Raw genomic sequence first — 24,789 nt, forward strand, 5'->3', positions numbered from 1 at the left:
ATCCGCACTGTTATCTGCAGAAATGGTCCGCGGATATAAAGCAGATACTTGCAGATTGACAGGGCTCTATTCATAAAGTCTCCCAGTTTGTGTTGTATTGTCTATTTGGAGGAGACCTCTGAAGGGAGCAGTCTGGGCCTTGTACTAGAGACAGACCACCACCAGCACTCAATGGCATGGAAGGCATGGCACTTTCCTGGCAATGCCAATAAGTCAATAAAAACAGATGCACTTTCTGAATAATAAGCATCCCTTTAATTGCTGACACCATTACAAAAACCGATTACATTAGCAACCAAAAAAGGAGTGTTTACTTGAGGCTGAAGTCAGAGGCAGCTACTCCCAAAATGTATCTAAGTAAAACAGTGTACAACATCAGTATTAAAATGTTATATTTATTCCATTGTTGTCATTTCCCCGCTGGATTTTTCTGAACAAGTTTTACTGAGCAAAATAAAAGATAAAAGATTATACATTTACCATATCTCCAGGAATGTAGAGGTCTAATTATCCAAACAATTTTTATTATAAAACTAAATTCTGGAGGTGTCTACAGAGTTTTTCTTCTTTAAATCAGTAGTCTAACAAGAATTAGAAAAGACAAAACTCTGTTCAGTGTTTGACGAAGTAGAAAGGGTGAAAACATAAATAAGGCTTTAATTTGGCAAAATATAATACAATGCCTTCTGCTATCCTCAAATTAATGATTCCCCTGTGACTTCATTCTGCAAGAGAAAGAAAAAAAATCCACTTAAGCCAAGGAGTTTACAAAGAATCACTGCTCAAAGAAATTCATGTACAGCAAACAGTTGAGCAGGTCATCCCGAAGACCGGGCTAGTGGTCACCTCGGTAGTGAAGTCCAGGACAGTACAGAGGCCAAAGCCCAATGGGTTGGGAGGATGATAGCAAAAAGTGATCTTTCTATTGTTTATAATGCCTCGTTACCCAAGGTACAAAGCAGCTTTGGAGAAACTTGAGCTTCCTGACCCCTCAGAAGACAGAAGCCATTGAGATAAAACCATGGATGCTAAGAGGAGGAAGAAGAAAGTACCTGTTCTAAATACAAGGGTGGGACAGCTCAGACACTAACTTTACTGAACCTTCCCTGTGTTCACAACCTAAAAACTAATGCCTAATTCTTATCAACTGAACCTCAAACTCTGTTTAGTCTGCTATAGTAGTTCTTTCCATTCAGCCTGCAGCCTTCACAGTCCTCCATCTCTCTAACTTTTAGCTGTCTCAAGTCTGATGGGCTCTGTGAGAAGGTTCCAACACCTTAGGTTTGTCCAACCTTCTGTCAGCTCTGGGTTGTCAACATTAGGTGGTCAGCTATGGAAGGCCCCTGGTTTTTAAAAGGTAGCTTTGAATTAAAGCATGCAAACCCAATAACACAAACAGGTGTCACTATGCCCCCAGCCTGAAACTGCTATTTCATATCACAGTGACTATTCCATACTTCCACTGCACGCTCAGTAAAATCTCACTTGGTTATTTTTATACCCATTCCAAAGATACATCAGTGTGTATGATCTTTTGCACTACTGCAGACACTATGGAAGCAAACAAGACTGCTGTGTGGAAGAGACAAACATCTGTCAGAGGCAAAGTGAAAAAGAAGTGTGACGGTCATGTCACAACCAGCCTGTGAGCTCTCAGGCCTAGAAAGAGGAGCAAGAAAGGCTGAGATCCGAGAAGGCTGAATGGAGGAGGGATCAGGAAAGGAGTAAGAACAGGTCTGGTACCCCTTAGAAGCTTTTGACAGAGCCTCTCTAATACATCAGACTTAACAGATGCCAGACTTGTTAAAACCCACCTGTCATGAAGTTAGAGAGTGCTTGTCTGAGACAGATATTGCAGTGTAGACATACCCAGGTTAAGACACCCACAGCCGGCCCATGTCAGCTAACCAGGCTCGTGGGGCTCGGGCTGTGGGCCTATAAAACTGCAGAGTAGACGGCCAGGTTTGGGCTGGAGTCCAGGGTCTCGGACCCTCCCCCATGGTGGGGTCCCACAGTCTGGGCTCTAGCCCCAGCCCGGACAGCTACATTGCAGTTTTATAGCCCCACCGCCCGAGCCCCACGAGCCTGATTCAGCTGACATGGGCCGGCTGTGGGTGTCTTACTGCAGCGTAGACATACCCCTGGTTACAACTAAAGTATCCATTTCCTACCTACTAGCTGATAGTGTTCTTTTCCCTTTGAGAGCATTTGGCTTATTGACACAACCAACTTCTTGAGGTGTCCTACATCCTGGCATAGACTCACTGCCAGGTTTAGTCTTTTTTCAGTCAATTCCTGAAACAGGAGGGGGAAAAAAAAAAAGAATCATTAATAGCTCATTTACAAGTGAATTACTGAGAGACCAGAACTAGATTCTCAATCCAAAATGAGGCCTTCTTATACATCGGTATACACCGTGCAACTCTGACAACAGGGGTCTCTCCACACAGAACACTGGAGAAAGTGAAGGGTCCGTTGCGTCGGGACTTATATTTGCAGTGGGGTAGCCACAGTTTGTCAGTGTCTGACTGTCGGCAGCTTCGCACCAAATAACCAGGAGGTCTGCCTGAATATCTGATCAGAGTACAGGACGCACCCCAGGAGGCATGTACAGTGGGGGCTGAGACAGCGTGGTTAGCCGGGGAGACAGAATGCAGCAGTATGACAGAATGATAGCAGCTACCTTGAGTGAGGCAAGTCAGTCTGTACCCAACTGTGTCCAGAAGGACCCAGCGGCAGCCTGGAGGAGTGATGCACGTGTGTAATTCTCACTGACATGCCGCTAGTGACGGGTGGGAGGGGCAGAGGAAATGGTTTTCTAGTTTACATTAGGTAATGTCCCCCTGCCCTTCCCCACAAGCTGGCATACAAGGCACCAATGCATTTTATAAAGAGTTGGGTTTCCATATGGATCTTGTTATTAGCAGCATATAATGGTGGTCATACCCTGGGGCACAAAGCTCCAGCTCCTATTCGCTGGAGATGGCGCACAGGTCTAGTCCCAAGAGCAGAAAGCTGGCCTACTATTAGCTTCTCAGATTAGTCACTGATGGAAGAGAGAGCACTCCGATTCTGGCTCTGAAAGCCTGCTGGCTAGCTGCTCTCACACTCCTTCTGCCTCAGTGGGTGGTTTCTTACTCCAGCCCTGGGTAGAATCTATGGACTGACTTTGATCCCGTTTGGTGCACTTCTCTGCACTCACCACATTTTAAAATAATTGGATATAAAGTGAATAACGTTCTCAAACAGACAGCTGGAAGAGAGGACTATAAAATCTAGCAAGATCTAGAAAGAGGTCACTCTCCTGACGCACTCAAAATAGAGTCTGCACTACTTATTTATCCAAAATTCATATTTTGCATAAATAGATGACATGCCCTTGGTTTTTCAACTTCACTATCCATTTATCCTGGATTCCAGAAGATAAACTTGCTCAGGCAAAACTAGAACCAAACACGATATAAACCCCTATTTAGACTGCAAATATTTATTCCTTTCACCAGACGATTCCACATGAGCCCATCATACAAAAAACTTGAGATGTTACTATTTTCACTCAGCTCAGTAAACTCTGAAGCGGGAAGACGCTGGAGGAGCTTTCATTTGCAAGTATCCAAAAGTTAAAAAAAAACCTGACCTCAGTGATTGAAATTATTCCAACCCTCAGCTGGAACAGAGAAAGGCACTTTGAGTGAAATTTTCAAAAGTGTTCAGCATTCGCTTAACTCTGCTCTGACCAAATCATTCGCAATTTTGCCATTGACTTCAGTGGGGACAGAGTTAGACCAATGCTTAGTACTTCTGAAAAACCCACCATAATAGTTATGGAAAAATTACAATTACAGATTCAGACAGAACCACTTTTAGAGGTGTTGAATACTAAGATGTGGTTTCCAAGAGGTCCTCATCCTATGGTATCAGAACTAGTTCAACCATCACTACATAATCTACTGAAGAGCAAGATTTTTGTAAAAATCACGTCTTAAAACATACAGCTTTAGTGAATGGTTTGTCCAAAACATAAGTCATCTTAAAAAGCGGAAAGTGATCATGGAAAAAAAATATGTAACCCATTGGGCTAAGATTATGGCTGGATGCATCAAAAAATCAGCGAAGGACACTAAAATCAAGCCTCCCAGCTCTGTCTTGGTGTCCCAGCTAGTCTAAGACATGTAGGTTGGTAAGAATGTGTGAGGGCTACGTTTGCACAGTGAGATCTGCAAACATGTTTCTCTACTGTAAAAATAACTGGGAATCTATATTAAATAAAGTAGCCACTATAAGGGATCAGACAATTAAAATCTATGTATGTTGAACCTCAGCATTATCTCAAGTGTTTAACATGGATAAATAAGTATGATTGCAAGTTTGACTTTAAGTCTAGCAAATTAATGAGCCACAGAATTAACTGACAGCTGCATACGAGAGCACAACATATGGATTACACAATAATGAACAACTGGGACTGCTCCTCTCTTATGGTAATAGGTAAATGCTGTTTTTTATTGGCTCTTACACCTCTTCTCCTCCAGTGAAGAGCTCTTCTCTCTCACTCTTATTCTGTCTGCTTCTCTTCCTTTCATATTCATTGTATAATTTAGTTTCACTAATAGGGACCAGCTATAACTCTTGTATTATTCAGACCTCTTGGGACCAAATCCCAGTTCCCCCACTTAGACTTGGGCTCAACCCGACACTGCCACAGTTACAATTTCAGGGCTGCAGTACTCTTGCTGATATGCCCTCCCGCCACTCAATTCTCCACCACCAGGAAGAAAAGATTCTGACTGGTGCATCCACCATCATTCTCTCCTCAGCAGCTGGTGAAGAGGAGGGAATCCATGCTGACCACTCCCTCGCTGCAAGCTTCCCATAGCCTGCCACCACCAACTCCCCTGCACTCAGCTCTCCCTGGCAGGTGGGGAAGCAGTATTTGCCCCTTGTACACTCTCTAAAAAGCCCTCCGATAAAGAGACGTTGGAAAAGGAGCTACAGAAAACTCCCATCCTACGTGTGCCTGCAGCTCTCATCTTCCTGTCCAGGCAGACAGCAAGCCCAGTGCTTACTTTTGGTCACAGACTACACAGGACACTTCAAGTATTTGGCGCTGAGGTAGGGTTTTAGGTTAGGATTCAGAGATTAGAAATGGGTAAGACTGCAACTGTGCTTTCAAATTAGTGTATTCACTAGGTAAGAAAAAGTGTCCAGATGTCTGTGCACTATTAGAACTCACACAGGTCCTATCTGTGAATTCAGACCTGGCATGTCCCTAGTGCTCAGTGAGGCATCTTTGAAGCCATCCAAGTGAGCCATGTGTTACAACACTGAAGCAATGAGTTTAAATGTGCAATGGTTCCGGTGTAGTTTCCTTTTTAGTTAAGTAACCATAATTCAGAACTGACAGAGCAAAGACGATCCTGCCTCAGTGGAACTGGCAGTTATGGCCTCTGCGTGGAACATGACAATCTCCTGACTTGTTTGCCTGACATCTCTGTATGTTTGCAAACTCTCTGTATCACAAGGGAACTTCCCAGTCCTGAACCTTAAATAGCTTCATGGGACCGGATGGGTCTTTGGCAGCAGGCTCTGTAGCCTGTGATGCAACAGCCAAGCAGTGTCAATGACTGATTGCTTTCTACTCTGGCATTCATTGCATCTAATAACTGCAGAGCAAGGATTCTTCTCTAGTGCTCTGTGGAGAACTCTGCTCCATTAGGTTTCTGAAGTCACTTTTACCTTCAATAGCAAAATGGAGTCAATTGAAATTGCTTGTCCCATCAATATCTGCAGCTCCCTCCCTCCAAGTATGACATTTCTTCCACCCTTCGACATAATGTAGCTGCTGAGAAGTCAGAAGTCCCCTGACATGGTTAAGCTCTTTAGCCCAATTTGCATGCACAACCATGGTACGTGTGGGCTCACGTTAGGCATCCAAGATGTTTAGCCAAGTCAGGCCTTCACGGACATTCACAGCTTGATGTTGGTTGTCCAACTCTGTAGCCAACAAAGTATTTCAGCTGTAACCTTTCAATGTACTGCTGTCGCAGACGAGAATCGCAAAATAGTCCCACACTCCAGAAAGCCGCCACACTGCAGGCAAAGGGATTCTCAGGATCACTGCTTACTGAAATGCAGACCAACGAGATTCTGCTGCCACGCTGGACCAGGGTCATCATGCTCCCAGTGGCACGGCATCGGCTAAAGCAGGACTAAGACACTTTCAGTGGGCTGATGCGCTCCTCCCCATGGTTCATATGGCTCTGATCGAAGGGGTTAAGCATGCGTGTTGCAATACTGAGACAGGACAAGGTGCCAGTCTCCATGTGGAACTACATGCTTCAGAGTGCCATCAAATGCTGAATGTTTGAAGCTTATGTAGTTACAGGAAGATCATTTTTAAGTGTTCCTTAATGAGGGAGAAGCGCTGTTAAAACTCTTCCCCCCTGACTGCACCCGAAGGGCCAAACCAATTTTATTTCCATTTTGAAAACCCTGGCTCATGAGTCAACCCTCCGGCCCCACCCCCAAAAGGTGAACTTGAAAGATAAGGGGGTCATGGTGCAAATACCAGCTGAGCCCAAGTGTAAACACCCTTGTGATCCTGAGCATTGAGAGGACACAGCTCAAGGAGGAAGCACTTCTGACATTTTTCTATGCTAGGAAAATCTCCTGACCCAATTTCAGTGCCAGTGGACTATTGTATGTTCTGCAGCTACAGCTCATTTCTCAGAGTTAACACTCTGCATAAGGCCTGAATTGCCCCTGGAGACAGACTCAAAGAAAACACTCACTGGCTCTGAGGAACCATCGCTGTTCTCAATAACGTTGGCATCCCCGGCAGCTTTTCCTATTTCTCTCTCAAGAGATGCCAGTGACTCTTGGGCCTGTAGGGAAAAACAGAGGCAGCAATTAAAGGGTGGAAAGCAAACTGCCTGTCTAACTCCTAATGTTAGACACACAGGAAATAAGTGTTCTGGAGAACATCTGTTTTATGCCATGTTCGCTCAGGGGACCACGCCATTCACTGAGACTGACGTGTCTTCTTACAATCAGGTATTTTGCATGACAGGCTGGCTACATGTGAAAGTTATGCTAGTGGGCAATTTTAATAGCCTTGTGTCAAGATTAGGAAAAAAGCTGAACAACAGATAGTCTTTCACATTAAACTAACTTGAATAAGCATCTGAAACCCAATTCATGTATCTGCCATTTATGCAGAATACAATAAAAATCCTCTAGGATGGCATGGCTTTATTGCCGTTACTGTGGGAATTAACCACCGCAGTCAGACCATACATTATGGTTACTGCACCATCACTTGCTTTGGTATTCTTGCATCTTAGAAAGTGTTAAATAAGGCCACTGACCTCTTTTTAATGTATCCCTGCACCCAGAAAGCAGAGCTGCTGTAGTCTTTTGCCCCTCTCTCCTATTGCAATGTCCACCCTACCAACAACGCTGGCTTGCAGACCTACCTCTACTAAAGATGTCTTCATCTGTCCAAACTAAAAGCCTGGTGTGTCTGATATCTCCTCATGGATATCTGGCCGTTAGCTGAAGCTCAACAGAGCTTTCAATCTTCCCCACCAAGGCCTCCCTGCTTTCTCCTCTCAATCACTGGACCACCACCACCACCACCATCCTCCCTGTCACTCAGACTCACAACCTGGATGTCATCTTCAACTAGGACCTCCAAGTTCTCCTATCCTGGCACGGTCTAAATCTTGCCGATTTTTTCTGCATAACGTCACTAAGATACGGCCTTTCCTGTCTATCCACTCAGCAAAAACTCCCGTCCAGACTCTCATCTCGATTACTGCAACACGCTTCTCTGCGACCTTGACAAACGCAGTCCATTCTGAATGCTGCTGCAAAGATCATTTTCCTAGCCAGTCATTTTGACCATATGACCCTTCTCTTTGCACCCCTCCACTGGTTCTACCTTCTCTATCACAGCAAATCTAAGCTACTCGTCTTCATTTTCAAGGCCTATCATTCACTATCAAGATGTTGACCCCAGCCTCCATCACCCACTTGTTAAATTTACAAACAAGCGCCTTTGTGCTTTCGCCCACACTGCTCCTTACTCTTAGGAGAAGCTTCCCCATAAACCATCTGCAAAGCTACCTCATCAGGGTCTTTCAAAACCCTCCTTAGAACTCACTTTTTCCATGATGCCTACAACAAAACCTAACCGTTCGGCTCTGGTGCAGAAACCACTGCCGTCCATGCTCACCTACACGGTCTCATTGATACCTTGAACTCTCCCATCTGTCTGTGCCCACCTATTGTCTCGTCTGAAATTGTAAGCTCTTTGGGGCAGGGACCATCTCTTTGTTCTGTTTGTACAGTACTTAACACAGAGGGGTCCTGGTGCAAGGCTAGCGCTCCTAGGGCTACAGTAATCCAAATCATCATCTACAACCCTCAGAGTAGCGGTAGAGAACACACACACACACACACACACACACACACACACCTTTAAATGTTACTGATAAGAGCTGTTCTTTACATCAGGATGTCAGTGGAACACACTGAAGTGTCATACGAAACTTCCCAGGATTAAAAGACTGGCCTTACAACTGGAAAAGCTTCTTCAGCAGAACAAGAAGAGCAAGAGTGTTATATCCATGTGGGCTTGGGAAATAAGGGCTAGAACCTGCCCTATGCTAGTATACTCTTGCTTTTGCACTTCTCCCACAGCACTGAAGGGCATTAAAGCTGCCCTAAATGAGAAGCTAAGCGTTCCCTTGGCATGGAAGAGTGACACAACCGGCCTCATGCACCCCCATCTCATCCTCCAAGCTGAACAGGAGCGACAGTGGGGCGGTTGGAGCGCACTGCGCTCCAGTAATCCCAGGCCTTTGCAACAACCTCTGTGGAGAAGTTATACACCAACACAATCTAAAGCAAACAACCAGCCAGCCCCAGGACTGAGAGTGACAGAAAGGTGGCATAAAGTGCACCAAGCAAAGCTTCTCCAAATCCAAGTATTGATCCCCTCGATGTGAGATCAATTGATATATTGATTAGCAACACCTGCGTTTCTCACCCATCTTAGGTTATCCCCACTGCAAAACACATGTTGCAACAATTGCTGGTAAAGAATCACTGATCTCATGCAGATATTTTTGTTTTCTACATCTTGTAACATTATAGGGTCTATTCCAGTGATACACGCTGTATATGCATGCCTGTTTAACTCACTACTACAAATGCTTACTGTTAAGTGCATATCTATTACATTTACATCAGCATGAACTCTAATGAACAGAACACAGTTTTAAGCAGAGCAATCACTGGCTATACAGCTTTTCAGTAGTTTCCTTCTGACCCTGTTCTATTCTCAAGTAAGCAGATATGAATCTTAGTCAGATAGTGCGTCTGCTCTCCAACACCATATACAGTACCGCTGTCTGGAAATCAGAATTCGGGCCCTAGAATTTACAATCCCACTCCACAAACATTCAGTTCAAAATTTTATAGTCAGCTTGTATTTTAGCACAACAGAACTACAGATGTTATTAGTGCCTGGTTTAAAAAAAAAAGTCAAGCTTTTATAATACCTTAATCTGCATCTATTAAATAGCTCCCCTTACCTTAGGCAAGTCGCCAGCTACTTTCTGCCTCTCACTTTGATCAATTTTAAGTTTTGCTAGCGTATCATTTAACTGTGTTTTCAGCTGTAAAATAGAAAGAAAGAGTGAGGCTCTTTTTTAATTAGTATCCTTCTTAGATTAATCCAGTGCATCGTTGATTGCAGAAGGAAAAAAAAAGGACTAACAATTACTACACACAGGGGATTAGTCAACATGTGTTACAAGATTTACAAGGAGAGCCAAGGAAGAGATTCAATCTGTAAAGTTAAATGCAAGCAACACAAGCTACAGACTACAGAGACGGGGTTAGAGTCGGTGTGACAACCGCATATGATTTCAACTTTAAGCGACACTGCCAGTAAGAAAAGTTCATACCAGAAAAGGCTGATGTTTGACTTAATTCACAGCAAACATCCAGAGTTGAGGAGATTGCCACAATATATTACTAGCTCAGAGCAAACTGTCGCCTCTCTACTAAAATAGGCTGTGCAATATACTGCAGATTGTGTGTGTCATGTCACAGGCATGTTCGCTCACTCTTCTTGGGAACTAGCAGGGGATTACAAAGAACAGTAAGGGTGCTCCAAATGCAGAATTCTTGAGAATTTCACTGTCTCTTCCTCAAACTCGTCTGCTGCAAACCCATCCAAACAGGAGAATATTCCTGTACGTTTTGTATGTGAGAAGTACAGTTCGTTTGTTACCTCATTGCACATGAACACGCAGCAGGGAGAGTGACGGGATGATAACGCCCCCTACAGACTTCACCAAGACAGCAGCTTTGGTCTGTAGTAGTTTGGCTACCTTGCTAAGAAGCTGGGATTTTTAACGGTTGCAGCTGTAGACCGAGGGGTGAACTTTGCTGGCGATATTCAAACGGTCAGACAGGCAGAGCCGTGACTGTGAATCCCGCAGTGTTTATAACAGCCCTGTTAAAGATGTGCATTTCTTTAAGCAAAGGCAATGTTCACTTTTTAAGGTCTGTTTCCTTCGGACATTAGGCAGTTTGCACAGTAATAAAGTAAATTTTGCTCTCCAGGGAGGAGGCTGCAGTTGTCAGTGTGGTTCTTACAAGCCAGGATTGGAAGGTAAACCCGAACAGAGAGGGCACTCCACATGTAAAACCAGGTAATCAGAAACCTCCCAGAGTATTCAGAGTGGTGACACCAGCATGGGGAGGTAACAGCTGAGAGCTGGAAGAGTGTCTGCATGCTACCAACAGCCTCACTTCGCTTCTAGAACTACTCATCTCAAGTAGGTTTGGGTTTTTTAAATTTAAGGCTTAACCCAGACCAGTTTTGCATCTGTTAGGGCTGGTCAGCATGATACTGCAATCCAGCTTGGGGAAATTAATGCTGGGTTTACCATCCCAGCTAACACTCAAAATAGGCATGGAGACTAGGAGCGGGGAGGTATCGGAGTTAGATTAACCTTCACACTGGAAAATATGTATATGGAGCAGCAAGCCAGACCTGGGTTCATCCAGCTCCACTTTGAAAAACCTACCAGTGGCAGCATTAGTTATCCGGCCGTGTTCAAAATCAAAATGCAGCCTGGTACACATTTGTATGCCAGTACCCAGAACCACCACTCAGCTATTTCAGAGCAACAATAAGTGACTGAGCAATAGGAACAAACCAGAGAAGTTTGGGCCGATTTGTGTATGCACAGATTTCTTCCCTCTGTCCTTTCACAACTCGAATTATGGTGGGTGCTCCGTATTCTTCTCCTTCGTGTTTATGTGTAGTGTTTGTGTTCTAGATATCTTTGGAAGAAAGCCCAAGGTGGTTTTCTGTGTTAAGTTGATTGGCACACATACGTTTTTGGTAATTCAAAAGTCTCTTACATGCAGCTACACTTGTTTGTCTAAATTACATGAAACACCGATCCTGAAAAAGCTCACTGAAGTATGATAATCTTAAGGCTTAAGACTTTTCTAAAGAACCAGTCATGCTATAGTTAGGAGCAGAGAAAGACAAACTGTAAAAGTCATACTACAAAAATGATATTGCAATGGACAAAAACACCAAGCTGAAGAGGTTAGCAGACAGACAGGATTTGGAATGGTTTCTCCATATAAGCATAATTTGAGCCCACTGGAGAACACGTTTCTTACCAAATTTAACTCTTCATTCTGTCTTACTGCTTCAGAATATGAATCATCAAGTTTTTTCTGCAATTCAGTCAACAGATCTTTGAGCTGAAATGAAGTTTACAGTTTTTAGGATTTGTCTCCTTAGGATGCCTGTTTGTCTTCTGCTCCGTTATTAATGTGTCCATCTACCCAAAAGTCACAAGCACCATGTCCTCAACTCTGATAGTTAAGGGTTCTACCATTATGCCAATTGACTTATTAGCACAGAAAAGAAAAAGGAACGTTGTTTTGTCAGTTGTTTACCTCTCTGACTTCTGAAACGTAAGTGGATCGCTCTATTTCTGCCTTTTCTAGTTCGCTTTCCAAATGTTCTCTCTCTTTTTTAAGCTAGAAACAGAAAAACAGAGTTAACACAGTTTCTGATGGTTTCCTTTCATTGTTATTGTTTTCTTAAACATTACTGTTGAATATAAAATAATTATTTATCTTCTCAAACCTTGCAGCTGGCACAGGTTGGCCATTTAAATTTAGATTTATTTGAACTTTGAACACAAACCTTTTAAAAAGTGTTTGCCTGGAGTTCGGCTCTCAAGACTAGAGTTAGGAGCCTCCATAGGAGACCTCATTTCCACAAGTGGTGAGCATCCATTGGCTCTCACTAACTTGAACACTAAGGGAAATCCAGCCATTTATGGAGGCGCCTAAATCTAGTCTTAGGAGCCAGACTTCAGCCACCCACTTTTTCAAAATCTTCACCAAAAGGTTTTTAGAGTTGAATCTGCAATGCAGCTTAATCAGCAATACAAAACTGCTCTACTTGCATGAAATAGTTCCCAAAAAGGTTTCAAATGTAAGTAGTGACTTAAGATATTATTGAACGGAAAGCTTCAAAAGGGATGAAATATTTAAACGTACAGTTTCAGCTTCTTTGATTTCTTCCTTTAATCTCTCTATTTCGTGCTCCAATGAACCAACTGAAGAGCGCATCTGCAGTTTTCAATACAGATGAATACACAATTTAAGGTTACCAGAGATCTATCGGAGCCACAGTAATTCATTTAAAAACAGAATCTTGGTGCAGTAAACATTTTGTAAAACCGTCCAAGTCTTGGGTATATTAAGGGGCCTCCCCTCCCACTCTCTCACATACCGACCGCCCCACCCTCCCTATCACAATACAAGAAATCCTCTGCCTGAGATATTTCGATCCCAAACAAAGGACTCATTAGACAAGTGCTAAACCAGCCCTCTATTATTCATACTAAGGCAAATGTCCTTCATGTTTGCTTGATAGGGAAGATGGTGTCCATTCATAAACTATTGATAGCTAAACCCAGCAGATTTCGTTATATTAAAAATCTGTATTATGACAGCAGATGGTAGTGCATCTATAGTTAAAGACACGTCAGCCTGTTACAAATCTCTTAACCAAGAGGTTTATAATTCAGCTATACACATTTGCTTCAGGCTGATACCCTGGGTTTCAAATTCTCAGCCTAGAAGTAGTTTAGAAAGAATTTCTTTTTGAAAAATTGGTTTGACCTGTTTTAATTCTGGGCTAGGGAAGGAAGCGGATAAGAGTTACGAGCCTCCTTTCTGCTGCTCATGCTATAAATGGATCCTTTTTGAAAGGAAGGAAGCTTGCAGCTGATTTTCAGTCCTGTTTTAACAGCTTCAGAGAAATGGCTATGAATCGACTGTAGCTAACCCTTGACACAACCACCCGGCTCTGTATGCACTGATGGATCATTGTATGCATAATCCGAATTGACAGTGTGAAAACGGAAGACTGAAAAGTGTGAACAGTGATTTACTGGGGCAGAAGAATTCAGAGCGTAGGGCATGTCAATGGGACACTTGGAGTTCGTTAGATACAGCATTCTCAACTTCCTGTCCTATCTGCTATGCCACGTTTCTGTACGCTGTTGAACAGCGGCCACCGCAGAAATAGCTGCATCACAGCAGCAGTGGAAAAAGGGAGTTCACTACAGTTGTACATGGACTTTGTAAAATAATTTGAATTCCTTTGGGATAAAAGACAACAATATTTATTTTCTTTGTTTGTTCTTACTACTGTAAGGAACTGCCCCATAAATCTAAGGCATTTGTAATGCCTTAAGTGTGTAGAGGTCTCTCTCCAAAGCAAGGATGATCTTACACACAGTATCACCATGTGTCAAGGCAAGCTCTTGACCTTACAGTGAGAGATGCTGGGTAGTTTGCTACATTGATTACCAACTGATTTAATGTTACATATCAACAGCTGTTAGGAAGCTACCTAACAAATGAGGTTTGCAAAATATTCTAGTGTTAGTCTGAACCATGCACAAAATACCCAGAAGAAATGAAAAAAGGCTCAGGAGACAGATCTTTATAAATACCTGTCTAAGTTCCTTCTGTGACTCTTCAATTTTTATTTTCCAGTTGCTCTCCTCCTCTTCCACACTCCTCTGTAGTCTTTGTAAAATCCCCTCCTAAGACAGAATTTTAGTTAATTTCATGATAGGAAGACTGACAGTTTGCAGTGTCATTGGGTGGAAGTGACATGGCTCCCTACCGTCTCTGCAAGGACTGCCTTGTACTTCTCACACTCCAGCTGTAACATTATATGCATTTCCTCAGCCTCCTTCAGCTTCTGCTCCATAGCCTATGGGGTGGGGTGGAGGGGTGGAGAGAAATCCCACAGATTTTACATCAGTTGACACAGATTTATGTTCTATGATTAATCATCTTAATGTAACTATCAAGCCCTGTGTTATACACATTTGCAGGACTTTATTCCACAACAGCATGGAAAGGAAAACCTTCAAATGACATCAGGTACAACATTCAACTAAGGTTCTTCCTATGGGACTTTAACCTTTGTAATGATAAATGATTGTGGTGCTATTGAAAACAAGAGGTCAGCCTCACGTGCTCAAACAGTTCAGATCTAATGGAAGGGTTTTTAATCCACCCTGGAGTCTGGGAATGCTGTGCCGGGCATAAGAACAAATACTGGTTTTAGCAGCATGCAACTGCAAGCTGCATAAGGTGTTCCATTACACTGGGTTATAATGAAGTGTTTTGTAGATGTCTGACTTAAGTTAATCAAGAGCTATAAACGTGACCAGTTCTCGGACGAGTAACAGCTGGTGCTGTGTTTCAGCATATAACCGACAGACACTCAATATTTAGTAATGTCATGACACCGCAGCAGCAGTGGAGAGGGGAGGGGAAGTTTAACTGGAAGCCACTAAAGAATGGTTAAACCTGCTTTTCAGTAAATGTGACCCTCCGAGGCTTGCTGTCCACACAGATTCCACATGTCCCATATGTGAAATCAGATTCTTTTGGCCAGCAGTGTCCATTGGGGCCGCACCTACACCCTAGATCTCCTCACACCCCCCACGCCAGGGCATAAAGGACCCAATTGTCATTCAACTCTTTCATCTATATGGGGTCCAGACGACTGCACTAATTAACAGTAGCCCAGAAAAGCAGGCAGACACTGCTGGGGTTCACAGGGGGTAAGAAGGAAATGAGGGACAGTAGGGCCCACTCCACCCATCACACATTCAGGTGAGTGGAGTACGAGGAGACCTAGGGTGCAGGTGCAGCCCAAACAGACACCAATGACCAAAAGAATCTCGCACACAGGTGGCGCGTATGCTCCAACAATGGAATCCACATGGCCAAATTCTCAAAAGACCCACCAGTTCTTTTTACACCATTACATAGTGTCTCTCAATTTCTCAAGATTTTGTTTGCCTTTTTAAAAACTGCTCCGATCCCTTCATTATAGATGGTTTGTTAATATCATTATGGATGTCAATTTTTATGCAGCCTGTTATCGGATTTGAACCTCATAAGCAATTCACAAGTTTAAAACAGAAGATCTGTGCTACACAAAGGGTAGCATATGCTATCTGTACTGACCTTAACCTCCTCTGACCCCGAGGCCTCTCGTAAATATTCTCTTGCTGTCTTTTCAAACCCATGCATCCATTCACTGTGACTCTGTTAGGAAAAATGTATGCAATTAAAACCATCCACAATTTAAAATCTGGACAGGGAGCTTATTTTAGAAACGTTTCCTACCTGAAATTATGGTGTGGATTTTCAACTCTCAGTGAGTCGGAATCTAATGCATACCTCCTATCTGAAGGAGCTGCATAGTCAGTTTTGTGCCCTTAAACAAACCTGACAGAGTCCCAGAGGGAGTGACACTTTTCAAAATGGTAGTTTCCAAAGGGGTAGAGACTAAAAACTTGTGTATTTATGTCATCTGTAGATGCTAGGATGTTAGTTGTTTTTGTGGATACAGACTAACACGGCTACCACTCTGGTACTTGTACATGAAATTGGCTATCGCCACATGGACGCAAAGACCTCGCCAGGAAGGTGGCTATGTAAGAGCATAGATGCCAACGCCATTGGTTCTCCGGGGCTGGAGCACCCATTGGAGAAAAATGGTGGGTGTTGGGCACCCACCAGCAGCCTCCCTGATCAGCACCTCCCCCTCGCCAGCAGCCCCACCAATCAGCACCTCACCCTCCCTCCCAGGGCCTCCCGCCCACCGGGATCAGTTGTTCAGGGCCATGTGCACTCAGGGGAGGGTGCAGAACGAGGTGGAAAGAGGCGGGGCAGAGCGGGGACTGGAAGAGGCAGGGTGGGGCTTTGGGGGAAGGGGTGGAGTGTGGTTGGGGCCTAGGGCAGAGCAGGGGTCGAGCACTTTCCAGCACAGTAGAAAGTCAGCACCTCTCTGTGTTAAGTGTTTATTTTAAATACTCCCAAGATTTTAAAACAAAATAGAGCCTCAGGCTTTGTAGCTCAATTGCTCTCCCTCTCAACGCATTGAGGTTGACTCTCAGAATCAAGCACACTATTTTTTCGTACCTTTGAAGACATTCTGGATTCAAACCACTTTCTTCGCTGGTTATAAAACTACTTTAGAAACAGCCTAAAAAAAGTCTGTTAATGGAAGATGATGGGAGTGCTCAGCCCAATGTGGGAAGTCAGGCCAGTAATTTTTTATATTGTAACAGAGCCTAAAAAGGCTCCAGTCAGATATTTAGGCCCACTGTGCTAGGCGGTAGACAAGTACCGGCCCTAAAAAGTTTGCAATCTTGGCACATGTCAAGATGTAACAGGTGGCTGAAACAGATCCTGGGGAGGCAGCATGAGGCAACAGTAATCCGACCTTTTTTTTTTTTGTGCAGAGACTTGCTGTGTGCACACATGTTACCAGCTGGCAGGGTAGGTAAAGAGTATGACAGGTTAGATGCAACGGAATACACAGACTAGCTTATCTTACCAAGTTGGAAGGAAGAGACACCTTGGGAAACAGTTTCTGCAGCAATTCTCTAGTTTCCATCTCTGCAGTCTCCAAGTATTGCTGCCTTTCCTGCATTGAGAGAGAATGGGTCTCATGAAGCAAGTAATCAATTTCATAGACATGGCAATATCCTTTTCTAGGCCTAAAATGGCACATCTAAGCCAGGGCTTCGTCTTAGACTAACGTAGGCTCCATTATTTCAAATATGGCCAATATTTTTCTGAAGCAATTCAGTTTCAGAACTTGGCCTTCACACTGTTTCTGATTTGGGGGTTTTATTTGCACAAACATTCTGCTCCGATCTAAAGCATTCCTATGGAATTTTATAGGATCGCTCAGTCACCCTGTCAGAACATGGACTACACTGTGCAGAGAAAACGCATCCTCAGATTATGTAGACGCTTCAAATCAGTAATAAAAATTAAGTGATATTTTAATAGTAAAACATTAGAAATTGGAATGTAGAAAGAATCCACATTGGTTTGGATCAACTTTATCTTTTTTTTTTTTTAAATCACCCCTAATTTATAATTAAAGACAGAGGAAACAGTGTTAATGCACATTTGAACCAGGTCAAGAAAGTAATGTTATCTTTTCTGGATTTTTATTCTACTATACTTAACAGGTCACTCCTCCCTGCCGCCCTCTCTCTCAGAACCCTGGCTGAAATGGAAAATTATTACTACTAGAGCTGGGTGAGATTCTATACGTTTCCTTTGCCTTTTTTGGGTGTGTTTTACAATTTGTGGCAATATGAGCCCAATGACAAAAACACAGTATTATGTTTGGGCTCCTTAATATTAAACAGGACCACCTATGAAATGTTTAGTTACCATATTTGTAATAGATGGGTTTGTATGGACTTTTTGCCAGTCAGTTAACACATTCCTCTTTATTCAGGATCTTTGGATTTATTCTGAAACAAGGAAAGTTGTACCAACTGTGCTCAAGGGAAGCATTCCTCACTAAATACAATTTATTTTTTTTTCATTTGACATATACATTTCTGAGCCTCCTACTCTGCAGTTACTCAGCTGAAAGTGACATCTGCAGCCTTAGTAATTTGGGATCCAGTGTTAGAGACAGATGGGAGAGACACGAGGCCGGGAAGCTATGTAGTTAAATTTAATGTTAGCTTTCAGCAATATAGGCTTTACCGAAAGAAGCAAATGCCAGTTTCATCAAAAATCTTCAGATTAAGAAAGAGCAATTAAAGGTAGCAAGAAGCAGTTACATAAGCCTATTCCTCAAAATGCTGGGCTGAGCTAAGAACATGCAGCTTTCTTTTGAAACATCTTTGGAGATTCACACCAATTTCCTCCTTCCTCTGGCTAGCTGACCCTCCCCCCACACCCCCTTTTGTTGTTGCTGTTATTAAAGCAGCAACACTTCTACTGTTTTGACATTTCAGGAATTTCAGTCCAAGTTTCCTTTCAGAACAACCCATTCACAATTCCATGATTTCATGCTGAACATGTGTTTCAGTGGGAGTTTGAGCTTCCCATGCTTTCAGGAATAAGAATTTCCCACTAAATTGGGGGGCACGATTTTTATCGAGGTTTTTTAAAATAATCCAGTCGTTCCTATTCATTCGGCAATAAGCTTATTCTGCCTGACCCCAAAGAGAAAGGCCACTGACCACTAAAAGCAGTTCAGACGTAAGGGATAGGGTCTGGCTTTTGACAGTTCACCACAAGGATAATGATTCTAACAATTATGCAAACAAAAACAAATCAGCATGCCCACAAATTAAGAAAAATAAAAGTAATTTAAGACGACAGGTAGAAGCAGAGGTGAAAGTATATGAAAGCTCATTCAGAACAGACTATTTAAATTGCAGTAAAAGTTAAATGCTTCAATTGGAATTAAAAAACCAGCTGCAGATTTGTTTCTAGCTCAATGCATTGTTTCTACCAGTTAACATTACAACCTTGGCAGTCTTGTTCACTTTGTCCTGCAGCAATTTTTCAGTTGATGCCAATGCTTCCATTGCTTTCCAGTTTTTCTCCCGAAGGTCCTAATCATTTTTAGAAAGAACGATTTCAGTTCATCCAATATTCAAACTGTGTCTGCTTTTACTTCAGAAGTATATTTTGCATTACACTCAGTAATTTGCATTTAAATGCTGGTTACTGCAAGATGATTTTGCTGAATAAGATGACGTACACTAGCAAAAACAAGTGTGATGTTTAAGAGTTTGAATGAAGAAAAAAAAACACCAATTTCCCACACATACACCCACCCATGCGGTCAGAATTGTCCCAGCTGTTATTGTACTGCAACCATATTAGTACTGGGCTAACAACCCTGCACTTTGACTGCACTTGTGAGAAGGAAGAGGAAAGTACTCAGAAGTGAGGAACACAGACACCAAACCACAGATTACAGAACAGAGTTTAGGCATGTGGAGCTGCATAATCTAGAATGACTCTAAATACACATGGAAGTGTATATGTTTAAGTCCCAATCCTACAATCTGATCCCCGCCAGTAGATCCTTGCACCCAAGCATGGGATCAGGGCCTTGATTTGCATTATTATACAAGGCTCATCCTCACTATATGGGATTAAAGAGACCCCAGCTTCATTTTTAACCCACCCCTTTTAATTTGGGAGTTTTGCCAGAGTGATGAGCACATTCCCAATCTGCCCGTGAATGACACAGTAATTTGCTGTGCTCCTACTTCTTTCTTGGCAAGGTCGTCACGCATGTTCTCCGCAAGACGGATCATATTTCACAGTTTGGAGTCCGAGGTAACTACTTAACTCGGTTTGAAGATAAAATATTGCACCTCCATTATCTGGAAAGGGTTGCTGGGCTGGGAAGACTGCTGCTCCTTGGGAACTTGCCTTTTCCAGCCTTCAAAACTAACAGTAAGTCCTTAGCAAACTAGATTAGACTGCTGCATTTTTAGTTACTAAACAAAAAGCTTGAAATCCAAACATACATTCAACATTTCTGCGTCGCCATTTCTGTCGCCTGAATATCCCAACAGCAATGTAGTTGTTACAGAAGAGCAAGCACGTCCCAGATAAATTGTGGAGTGGAGTGAACCTGAAGGTGTGGTCTCCCATTAGCCTTAACTGGAGTTGTGTGTGTAGTGAAGGGGGGCACGTACACCTGGCATTCCACAGAACATGAGCCAGGTATACAAGAGACAAGATCAATTTACTTTTCCATGCTGACTATTCTTTGAGAACACGCGGTCACTGGTCAGCTCCCCACTATTTCTGGTTTTGCTTTGAAGCTATGTTGTTGCTCACCATAGACAAGCGAGCAAGTGCTCTTCTTAGCATTTTCTTGTATTACAGGCATCCCCTCTACATCAGGCAGCCAGAATTTTCTTGACTCATGTGCATTAGAGATTCTTACACGCTGTTTTGCTTTATAAATAAAGTTTGATCTGTTGGATTTGTCAATGTTTATATATTCATTTTTTCCTATTAAGACACCCATAACATCCTTCTCCCATGCCAGCATGGGCTCCAGACTCCTGTTCTCCAGCCTGGTACAGATTATGCATGTTGTGGAAGCAATGCAGTAGGTTAATGCATGAGAAGAGATGAGTGCAAGCATCACTTTGTTTCACCCATCAGCTGATAATCAGAACACTGCCATAGCTGCAGTAGAAGGTATACTTGCTGCCCATCACCTTTCACTGTAAGAACTGGGATTAGACATTTTTAGAAGTGGGGGAAGTCAGATTTGAGTCATGAAGGTATTATTTTTCTGTGCTGTCCAACACACAAATCAGATAGAGGCAACAGTCTTCCCCTCACGCCCCAATTTTCCCCAGTGAGAGTCTAAGTTTGACATTGCAGTTAACCATGTGAAATTTAAGTTTATGAGAATGCCATTAGATCTTGTTCTCCAGCAATTTCACCTTCCTCCGTGGTTAAGAGAATGTACAAAGAATTAATAGCAAAACTCAAGTGTTTGGCAAACTAAGGGATTCTTTGGGTAGCTGTTCCCAAGGGAGAAACAAAGTGAGCACACACCCTGGTACAGGGCTGTAGAATAGAGGTTGTTCTCATGGCAGCAGAATATTGGGCACTGTTTAGTTTTGTGCACACAGAAATACCCCTCAAGTTTTTGAAGAATTCACTTACATTGTTCTTTTTCCTGTGTTGCTCAACCGCATCTTTCAGGGAGCCTAGCTCATTTCGCAGACCGGTGATTTCGGTCTCTTTCCCTGCAATACTGAATTAGCAGAACAGTCAATCACAAATCTTCACATACAAGATACTCAGAGTGAAATATTGACATTTTCTCCTTCTCCCACTTGGCTTGTAGCGAAGGCGGATTAATGTAGCCTGCATGCAAAACAGGGCAATTCTGGAGAGATCCACCCATCTTGCACAGTCACCATCATGCACTACTCATTCAACAAGAACACGATTTCAAACCCGTAGTCCTCATCTGAAAGGTCTCGCACAATTGTGCCGTTACATCTTTGAATCATAGAATCTCAGGGTTGGAAGGGACCTCAGGAGGTCATCTAGTCCAACCCCCTGCTCAAGGCAGGACCGATCCCTGACTAAATCATCCCAGCCAGGGCTTTGTCAAGCCTCACCTTAAAAACCTCTAAGGAAGGAGATTCCACCACCTCCCTAGGTAACGCATTCCAGTGTTTCACCACCCTCCTAGTGAAAAAGTTTTTCCTAATATCCAACCTAAACCTCCCCCACTGCAACTTGAGACCATTACTCCTCGTTCTGTCATCCGCTACCACTGAGAACAGTCTAGAGCCATCCTCTTTGGAACCCCCTTTCAGGTAGTTGAAAGCAGCTATCAAATCCCCCCTCATTCTTCTCTTCCGCAGACTAAATCCCAGTTCCCTCAGCCTCTCCTCATAACTCATGTGTTCCAGTCCCCTAATCATTTTGGTTGCCCTCCACTGGATGTTTTCCAATTTTTTCACATCCTTCTTGTAGTGTGGGGCCCAAAGCTGGACACAGTACTCCAGATGAGGCCTCACCAATGTCAAATAGAGGGGAATGATCACGTCCCTCGATCTGCTGGCAATGCCCCTACCTATACATCCCAAAATGCCATTGGCCTTCTTGGCAACAAGGGCACACTGTTGACTCATATGCAACTTCTCGTCCACTGTAACCCCTAGGTCCTTTTCTGCAGAACTGCTGCCGAGCCATTCGGTCCCTAGTCTGTAGCGGTGCATGGGCTTCTTCCGTCCTAAGTGCAGGACTCTGCACTTGTCCTTGTTAAGCCTCATCAGATTTCTTTTGTCCCAATCCTCCAATTTGTCTAGGTCCCTCTGTATCCTATCCCTACCTTCCAGCGTATCTACCTCTCCTCCCAGTTTAGTGTCATCTGCAAACTTGCTGAGGGTGCAAATCCACACCACCCTCCCGATCATTTATGAAGATATTGAACAAAACCGGCCCCAGGACTGACCCTTGGGGCACTCCACTTGATACCAGCTGCCAACTAGACATGGAGCCATTGATCACTACCCGTTGAGCCTGACAATCTAGCCAGCTTTCTACTCCTTCTTACTCCTCCTCTTGCTCCCAATGCTTTTGCCTTACTGCTCATTTTAGTTTCTTCCGCTGTTCCCTCCCAAGCCCTAAATCAGACTGCCCCCCTCTCATTGCCTGCCAGACTCCTTTCTTCCAATCACTCCTCAAAACCCATTTCTTCCAGAAACCATTTCCAACAGCTCACCCTTAGTTATCTACTTCCTCCCCTTCCACAAGGGATGTTTTACTTCCTGTCTATTTTAGATTGCAGGCTCTCTGGAGTAGGGGGCATGTCTGCCTGGGTCCGTAGAACCCTGTGTGAGGTATTCAGCAGTATTTAAGTGATTGTAAACCAAGCAGAGAAAAAAAAAAAGTGACACATTTTAATGCATGAGAACGAGAGCAAGAGACCATTACACACACTGTAAGCAAGCACTGCATAACCTTTAACATAATTCTTTCGGGATGCTTCACTTCCAGCTTGTAATACCCTGTCATTCCTAAGCTTTTCCTCAAGATGATATTTAGGCCATCCAGGCAATTTCATGACATGCACAAGAATTCACTGGGAAGCAAAGATCTAAAAATTCACTTTGCTTGGAACCTTAAATGAATTTTCATCTCAGCCACCAAAAGGGACAGGCTAGCCCATTAGCCTTGAGCGTATTTAAATTTAAACACTCAGAAATGGCTTGCTTCCACTGTGCCCTCAACGTAGAATAGGAGAGATTCAGGGTTTGCAGAACACCTGAGCTAGCGATTGCGATTCAGAGTTACATCTCTGAAGCTCCAATTTACCAGACACCTAACTTATTATGCTCATTTCTCACTTGCATGCCTGAGGCTTTTCAAAACCATTTGGTTTGTATTAGGTACAAGTTCTCAGTGCAGTAATGGAAGTCACATGTATTAAAAAACAACTAAGAGCAATACTTACACTTGCAGCAGCTCCTCGCTTCGGACAGCCAGAGACGCCTAGAAACAGATCAGAAATGCATTAAACCAGATGAACAGTAGCTGGGAGTGCTGTCGAGGAGGTGCCTTGCTTTGCTCACCAGCACTCCCTGCCAGATCAAGCAGCAACATTAGCCGTCTCCTGTCCAGTCTTTTTTGGCCAGAAGGTTGGTGACTGCGACACGTGGCCTGAAGGGTAGGGAATGCGAAGCAGGGGAGCAATGTGGCGGGGTAATCAAGACTGCAGCATGGATGCAGACCCACAAAATAAGAGGGAGAATAGGGACAGAGGGACCAGATATCCAGCAAGTGGAAAACAGTTAAAAGTTCCCCTAACATGTCTTTAAATTGTTCCAGGATTGGTGCAGCTGATAAAGAATGGGGATTAGCCTGCTGTGCATACTCTCAGCAATGCACCCCATCAACGTCAGTTATCAAAGTCAAAGTGGGAGCCGTACCTGCTTACAGGTCTCTTGCTTCAATTCTTGGATTTGCACTTTAAACAATTCATTTTCTTCTTGTGCCTCCTGTATAAATAAAGAGAAGCTATGACATTATCTTCACACCCATGCACTCCTCTTTACCACCCAGGACACTAGTGCATAGGGTGCTTATTCCCCATTAACATCTCACCTGTAACTGGTTTCCTTTGTTTGTAATTTCTCTCCCCCTTTCTTCTAACACAGCCTCCATCTTCTTCACCTGTTCTTCCTTCTCTTTCAATCTGCGACATTCATTCAGGAAATCAAAAAGTGCCTTGACTAAAAAATAAGTATCACTCTGGATAAGAGTTTGATGCTCTAGAGTGGGCTGGCTTCACAACAGTCAAGAAATTAAGCCTGTACGTTTACAGCATATACATGACAGAGTGCTGCCAAGCAAGGTCAATCTGCAGGGACCACCACAGCACGAAGTAGTCTCCACATACAAGCAATCTATGACCTCTGTGCCAAGAAAGCCAAAAATAGCACCAGCTGTGATACTGCAGATACCTGCCGACTAAGAACTGGCCTGAAGCCATTGAGTCATTTCACAGGTCACTAAACAGCAAATTCATTTAGTCACTATCAACCTACATAACATTCAAACCAGAAATAGGGGGAAGGTTACAAATCCCCCTCCAGCTAGCTCCCTAGAAAATTAAACCTGGCTTCTGTGATTTCAACCTGGAATCCCAGGTTTGGCCCGGACATAGTTAGAGTGTCACCTGAGGCACATGGCCAGGGACAACGTTTCAAGATTGGAGAAGGCAATTCCATCTCTCTTTTATTGGGCGTGGGACATTACCAAGCGTTGTGGTGGATTCTTCATCACTGTCAATACGGGCCTGCGTTATAGGCGGGC

The 24,789-nt window shown here is 43.4% G+C and overlaps 1 protein-coding gene across 9 annotated transcripts in view; it reads right to left on the bottom strand.

Annotated features, from left to right (window-relative positions):
• Positions 1-359: 359 nt before the first annotated feature.
• KTN1 (kinectin 1) overlaps positions 360-24,789 on the bottom strand; it is a 111,850-nt gene continuing 87,420 nt past the window's right edge. The window contains exons 29-44 of one of the 9 annotated variants that reach the window (XM_074956460.1): positions 24,079-24,169; positions 23,904-23,972; positions 23,429-23,466; positions 21,121-21,211; positions 18,942-19,028; positions 16,991-17,080; positions 15,613-15,693; positions 14,252-14,341; positions 14,076-14,168; positions 12,610-12,681; positions 11,998-12,081; positions 11,716-11,799; positions 9,600-9,683; positions 6,792-6,884; positions 2,172-2,295; positions 360-725 (exon numbers count right to left, since the gene is read on the bottom strand). In XM_074956460.1, the coding sequence (XP_074812561.1) occupies positions 721-725; positions 2,172-2,295; positions 6,792-6,884; positions 9,600-9,683; positions 11,716-11,799; positions 11,998-12,081; positions 12,610-12,681; positions 14,076-14,168; positions 14,252-14,341; positions 15,613-15,693; positions 16,991-17,080; positions 18,942-19,028; positions 21,121-21,211; positions 23,429-23,466; positions 23,904-23,972; positions 24,079-24,169 (1,276 nt within the window). In that variant the 3' untranslated portion in view covers positions 360-720. The remainder of the gene's footprint in view (positions 726-2,171; positions 2,296-6,791; positions 6,885-9,599; positions 9,684-11,715; positions 11,800-11,997; positions 12,082-12,609; positions 12,682-14,075; positions 14,169-14,251; positions 14,342-15,612; positions 15,694-16,990; positions 17,081-18,941; positions 19,029-21,120; positions 21,212-23,428; positions 23,467-23,903; positions 23,973-24,078; positions 24,170-24,789) is intronic. The other 8 variants (XM_074956461.1, XM_074956459.1, XM_074956466.1 and 5 more) reach the window with 8 other exon arrangements.

The sequence above is a fragment of the Natator depressus genome, chromosome 6 (assembly GCF_965152275.1).
Source record: "Natator depressus isolate rNatDep1 chromosome 6, rNatDep2.hap1, whole genome shotgun sequence".
Lineage (NCBI taxonomy): Eukaryota > Metazoa > Chordata > Testudines > Cheloniidae > Natator > Natator depressus.